The following is a 6,710-nucleotide window of genomic DNA, read 5'->3' as shown; positions in this document are numbered from 1 at the left end:
AATTTCAGTGGGAAACCTAAAGTTTGTGACAAAATTTGTGAAAAAGTGAACTTTTTTTTTTATTTGATGACATTTGGCGGTGAAATGGTGGCATGAAATATACCAAAATGGGCCTAGATCAATACTTTGGGTTGTCTTCTAAAAAAAATATATACATGTCAAGGGATATTCAGGTATTCCTGACAGATATCAGGGTTCCAATGTAACTAGCGCTAATTTTGAAAAAAAGTTGTTTGGAAATAGCAAAGTGCTACTTGTATTTATGGCCCTATAACTTGCAAAAAAAGTAAAGAACATGTAAACATTGGGTATTTCTAAACTCAGGACAAAATTTAGAAACTATTTAGCATGGGTGTTTTTTGGTGATTGTAGATGTGTAACAGATTTTGGGGTTCAAAGTTAGAAAAAGTGTGTTTTTTTCAATTTTTTCCTCATATTTTATATTTTTTTTATAGGAAATTATAAGATATGATGAAAATAATGGTATCCTTAGAAAGTCCATTTAATGGCGAGAAAAACGGTATATAATATGTGTGGGTACAGTAAATGAGTAAGAGGGAAATTACAGCTAAACACAAACACTGCAGAAATGTAAAAATAGCCATTGTCATTAAGGGTAAGAAAATTGAAAAATGGTCCGGTCATTAAGGGGTTAAAGGACATTGTACACTAGATTTTTCTTTGCATAAATGTTTTGTAGATGATCCATGTATATAGCCCATCTGCTAGTGTTTTTATAAAAATGTATAGTTTTGCTTATTTTTTAAGAACATTGAGCTGATTTTCATACTCCTAACCAAGACTCAGTGTCTGATGTATACATGCATTTACAGACACCTGCAGGCTCCTGTTTTATGTTATCTGTCTTTTCATATGTAGGGAAGGGGGGAGGTGGGGAGTGTCTGCTCATTTTGTGTACCCTGCCCCTTTCAGTGGGTGTCCCAGACTACCTCATCAACAATGCTAAACTGGGAGCTTCTAAGTAAGTTTTTAAAAGGTTTTATGGATTTTTATATCAGTATCTGTGCATATTCTTCTTTATAGTAGTGTCTTTTACATGCAGTTATATGAAAATTGGTGTATACTGTCCCTTTAACTGTCCCTTTTACACTGTATAATCAATATTAAAGTTTCATGGTTTAAACAGACCATGGAATTTTAAACAACTTTCCAATTTATTTCTTTTATCAAGTTTGTGTCATTGTCTTGTTATCCTTTGTTGAAAAATATACGAAGACTCATTATACACATCTTAGCAATCTATGGCACCAATGTTTTCAACAATTTTGTAGTAATATTAAACAGTGCTGCCATAGCGTACTATAGACATGTGCCCACTCCCAATGTCCTTTAAACCTATCTAGGTTTACTCTTTAACAAGGGATACGGGGAAAACAAAGCAAATAAAATAAATAAATTGGTGTAAGAGTAAGTTAGGCATAGGTCCACTGAAGTAGACACAGATTATACTTACATTTAGATGTACCGTAGTATACAGAGTATACTAGAGGTACTTATTAATTAAAATGCTTCCAGCCCCAGCCGCAAATTGTCTACTATATACTATAAAAATAAATGGAGTTGTGATTGTTCTAAGAATACCTCTCATTATTTATTATTGTATATATGAATCCCTTCAGTCCTATCACTTTATTTTACATGGGGCTTCAGCTTCTAACTCTGGCTCTGACCCTAGTAAGTATTTGCTGTATTTGCTTACATTCCAAATTTATTTTACACTGCTCCTCAAACACATCTACTGTCACTTGCAAATCTCTTTCTCCATCGTATCTCCTTCTCTATCTGTATGGTTTTCATTAACCTTACTCGCCAACTCTTTTTACCCGTTTCTCCATTTTTTTGTCTATCTGTATGGCTTTCATTAACCTAACTCGTCAACTCTCTTTACCCATTTCTCCATCCTTACTCCTTGTTTATCTTATGGCTTTCATTAACCTTGCTCACCAACTCTCTTTACCTGTTTCTCCATCCTTACTCCTTGTCTATCTGTTTGGCTTTCATTAACCTTACTCGCCAACTCTCTTTACCTGTTTCTCCATCCTTACTCCTTGTTTATCTTATGGCTTTTATTAACCTTGCTCGCCAACTCTCTTTACCTGTTTCTCCGTCCTTACTCCTTGTCTATCTGTTTGGCTTTCTTTAACCTTACTCACCAACTCTCTTTACCTGTTTCTCCATCCTTACTCCTTGTCTATCTGTATGGCTTTCATTAACCTTACTCGTCAACTCTCTTTACCTGTTTCTCCATCCTTACTCCTTGTCTATCTGTATGGCTTTCATAAACCTTACTCACCAACTCTCTTTACCTGTTTCTTCATTCTTACTCCTAGTTTATCTGTATGGCTTTCATTAGTCTTACTCGACAACTCTCTTTACCCGTTTCTCCATCCTTACTCCTTGTCTATCTGGCTTTCATGAACCTTACTTGTTAACTCTCTTTAACCGTTTCTCCATCTTTACTCCCTGTCTATCTGTATGGCTTTCATAGCACTGCGGAATCTGTTGGTGCTCTACAACTAACCAATAATAATAATAATACATAATAATGAACCTTACTTGTTAACTCTCTTTACCTGTTTCTCCATCCTTACTCCTTGTCTGTCTGTATGGCTTTCGTTGGCCTTAGTTGCCAACTCTTTTTACCCGTTTCTCCATCTTTACTCCTTGTCTATCTGTATGGCTTTCATGAATCTTACTCGCCAACTCTTTTTACCTGTTTCTCCATCTTTACTCCTTGTCTATCTTTATGGCTTTCATTAACCTTACTCGCCAACTCTCTCTTCCCGTTTCTCCATCCTTAGTCCCTGTCTATCTGTATGGTTTTCATTAACTTTACATGCCAACTCTATTTACCTGTTTCTCTAGAGTTACTCATTGTTTATCTTATGGCTTTCATTAAGCTTACTCACCAACTCTATTTACCTGTTTCTCTAGACTCTAGAGTTACTCATTGTCTATCTGTATGGCTTTCATTAAGCTTACTCGCCAACTCTCTTTACCTGTTTCTCTAGAGTTACTCATTGTCTATCTGTATGGCTTTCATTAAGCTTACTCACCAACTCTCTTCACCTGTTTCTCTAGAGTTACTCATTGTCTATCTGTATGGTTTTCATTAAGCTTACTCGCCAACTCTCTTTACCTGTTTCTTCAGCCTTACTTGAGCCTTATTCTTTAATTTTATTACCTAGCTGTGTGTAGATCTGTCCAATCATGCTCCCTAACTCTCTGTATCTTTTTCCACCTTTAGTCCTATATTTATTCTAGACATCAACCTTCATTTTAAACCCTTTGTGTCTTACCTCCATCCTTATCCTTAACTATCCCTATATCTTTTGCCAACCATAATCATCAACTCTTTCTTACTCTCCAAATATCTTTTGGCAGTTTTACATAATGTTGACCTCTTTCCTTTCTTACGTTCTAACTATCTGTCTCTTTCCAACCTTACCCTCCATCTTTAATTATTTGTATTCTCTAACTATATTTTGTGGATGACAGATAATATATATATCTATAAGAATAATAAAAAATAAGCATTTTATATCACATTCAGCAGACTAGCAACCTTTTCTTTTAAGGCTAATTATTTTTTCTATAGCGATATATAAACACATTAGAAAAAGCAACACTATATATGTACATAAAGTGTAATGTTTACACCCTTTTCTGCAGCAGAAGAGGATACGATCAGTGATTGGAGAATATGCATGTATGCCAGTTTCTCCTTTGTCCAACAGTTATTTCATTATCAGGAGTAACACAGAACCCGACGTTCACTATGTATCGGAGCTCTTTGCAGCTGCACACAAAGTAATCAGATGTTCTAATATATAAAGATGTTTTTTTATGTTAGTTTGCCCCTTTTCATTTTTGTTGCTCATTTTACACATCCCATGTCTCTTATTGTTGCAGCCACCTTCCCCTTCATTCCACTCACAAAGCCAGTTCACCATGAATTTTCTAAAGTCAATCAGAGAAGTTTGCAGAAAGCAATATTTTTTATAATTTGCTTTAAATGACTGTGGGAAGTAAAAGCGCTAAACTTAAAGGGACATTATAGTCGACTGTCGACTAGAAGTGCTCTGCGGGTCCCAAGTGGAACTTCAAATATGTGTTTAACCCCTGCAAAGGAGGACATAGAGGTGCCGTGTTGCAGGCTGTAACAAATGAGAGCATTTTTATACTTGCCTGTAATGGTACTTTAAGGGTTCTAGCTATCAGCAAATTATTTTTTTTATTTCAATACATGGTTGACAGCAATGTCACACCTGACATTGGTAATAAAATGTTCTAAACAAATGGAAGGCTACACCATACCTTCAGCAGGGAATACATATACTGTATTAGACACTTTTAAAATGTATAAGCAAAGATTTTAAGCCCTTAAAGGAACAGTAAAGCCAAAATGACACTTTCATAATTTGGAGAACTAGTTAGTGATTGGTGGTTGCACACATACATGCATTTTGTCATTGGCTCACCAGATGTGTTCAGCTAGTTCCCAGCAGTGCATTGCTGTTCTACCTGGGTTTACTGTTCAACAAATGATACAAAACAATCAAAGCAAATTTGTTAATAAAAGTAAATTGGAAAGTTGTTTAAATGTTCATTCTCTGAATCATTACAGTTGAATTTAGTGTCCCTTTAATATGTATCACTGGAAGATGCGAAAAGGTAGATATGAAAAACGTGACATTATTTACAGCGGGAGCTATGTTTGATAAATAATTACCAGAAGCACTACAGAGCTTGTAAGTACATAAACATGGTGTAGTAGCCAAGTAACAATTAAGATATAGATTTAAATGAAGAGACAATTCATTTGTATTAGTCATTAAATAAACTGAAACCTAGGAAATAACGTTTATTTTATTCTTACTTTGACCTAAGTTTTGTGGTTTTACCCAGAATACAAATTACATACAAGGGAATTTCTCTGGTTAAGAAACTCCTCTGAGAAAGAGAAGTCACACATACAGCACTAAAAGTTAGAAATATCCTTATTTTCAGGAATATACAGAGACCTCAGTCATGACAATTCTAGCTAAGGAAGAGCTTTTTTTCATAGACCAACGTGTCACGCTATTACTGAATAATATAAACACAATCTCATTATGCTAAATCACATAAGGACATTTTATTATATTGGCTTATTTACAACGCTGTAGGTGTGATTGCAAATTCAGGATTTACTTCCTCTCTATGTGCATTTGTACATATGTGTATCTTAATCACCCTTTGGCCAAACATGCACCTAATTACTTTTATTCGTCCCCATCACTTTCTATATTGCATCTTCGTATTTTAGATTCATTGTACATTTCTGCAGGATATGACAGTTTTATAACTAATAATATTGTTATTGATAAGGATAATGATACATACATTGTGTCTATAATACAATATATTACAAGAATTGCAATACTCTTCCAGTGGGATATCTTACCTTATTAATCTCATCTAACCTGTCTTCCTGTTGTGCTTTCAGGATACCAAAAGCCTTCCCTCCTAGAATGATATAAAAATGGCATTTTAATCACCCTATTATTTTGCTTATGTTATCATTGTTAAATTAATCTGGGATAAAAAAATGCAGACGTACAGAATGTGTGGTCTGAGATAAAGTTAGCATTTTGCTGCTACCTGTTGGAATTGTACTGTTTGTAATCATTATTGCATGAGGTTGCCTTACCTTGTATTCTGTTCTGAGACATGCTGAGCTGGGTCTGTCTGACACTGGCTGTATGAGATTAGCCTCTGAGCTGAGTGATGTAAAGAGCTGACTGCTAGCTCTTGAGCAGATGGCTGAGAGTCTACACTGGTTGTCTTAAGCAGTCCATCCCAACTCTGTTAAGATCAGCCCTTTTTTTTTTTTTTTTTTTTACATTCACTTTACTGTTGTTCCCTTGGCAATAATCCACTGCCCCCTGCTGGCATACAGAAGAATCTGACTCTGAGTTTCAGATGAACTATCCGGGCATCAAAAATGGAAAGCAAAAGCACAAAGGCTTATCAGTCTATGCCCACACATTCCCTGCTTATTTACACTTATTGTGCTTCCACAGCTATATTGTTTACAGACTGGGTTATCTAAGTTTGTAGAATCTTGTAGAAAAGATTCCCCTTCTTACCCTATAACTTATAAACTGTGATTTTCTGAATTTTACATAGCTTTGCAGTTCCTTTAAAAAGCCACTTTTTAAAATTGTATCTCCTCTTGTGTGGCCAGTAAATGATCTACTACCCAGAGCAAACAGTCACTGTGTAGGAGATTGGCATAATTCATTTCCACCTTGGTGGAACTGAGGAAAAAAAATTCAGTTAAATTACAGAAAAGGGAGTGCACTAAATAATGTAATTACATTGCAATGTATATTTACTGTACATAACAAAACATTTTATGGGAACTTTAATTTCAGTTTTATGTCCTGTTGAATTATGAGTTCAGTTGGAAAATTCTCAGATGTGTCAACTGGATCAACAAGTTCAGTGTATATATTTCTGACAATCAACTTAAGGGCTTTCAACTGAAGATTCCACGTTTCTTGTACAAAACTGGTTCAGTTTCCTTCTGGCTTTAGCAGTGCAGAGGTATATGAAATGTAATATCTGCATAAACAATAATATTCAGGAAGGCATCTCTGTTTTGAGACTAATTTATCTTCTCCTCTTCACTCCCTTGGATCTAC

The 6,710-nt window shown here is 35.2% G+C and overlaps 1 protein-coding gene across 1 annotated transcript in view; it reads right to left on the bottom strand.

The window, feature by feature from the left end:
- Nucleotides 1-5,833, bottom strand: part of AIF1L (allograft inflammatory factor 1 like) — a 141,027-nt gene extending 135,194 nt beyond the window's left edge. The window contains exons 1-2 of the mRNA XM_053696116.1: nucleotides 5,714-5,833; nucleotides 5,468-5,529 (exon numbers count right to left, since the gene is read on the bottom strand). Of these exons, the coding sequence (XP_053552091.1) occupies nucleotides 5,468-5,529; nucleotides 5,714-5,735 (84 nt within the window). The 5' untranslated portion in view covers nucleotides 5,736-5,833. The remainder of the gene's footprint in view (nucleotides 1-5,467; nucleotides 5,530-5,713) is intronic.
- Between the last annotated feature and the right edge of the window lie 877 nt (nucleotides 5,834-6,710).

The sequence above is a fragment of the Bombina bombina genome, chromosome 12, assembly GCF_027579735.1.
Source record: "Bombina bombina isolate aBomBom1 chromosome 12, aBomBom1.pri, whole genome shotgun sequence".
Classification (NCBI taxonomy): domain Eukaryota; kingdom Metazoa; phylum Chordata; class Amphibia; order Anura; family Bombinatoridae; genus Bombina; species Bombina bombina.
Note: the sequence above shows the minus strand (reverse complement) of the source record. Positions and strands in the feature narration are given on the sequence as shown.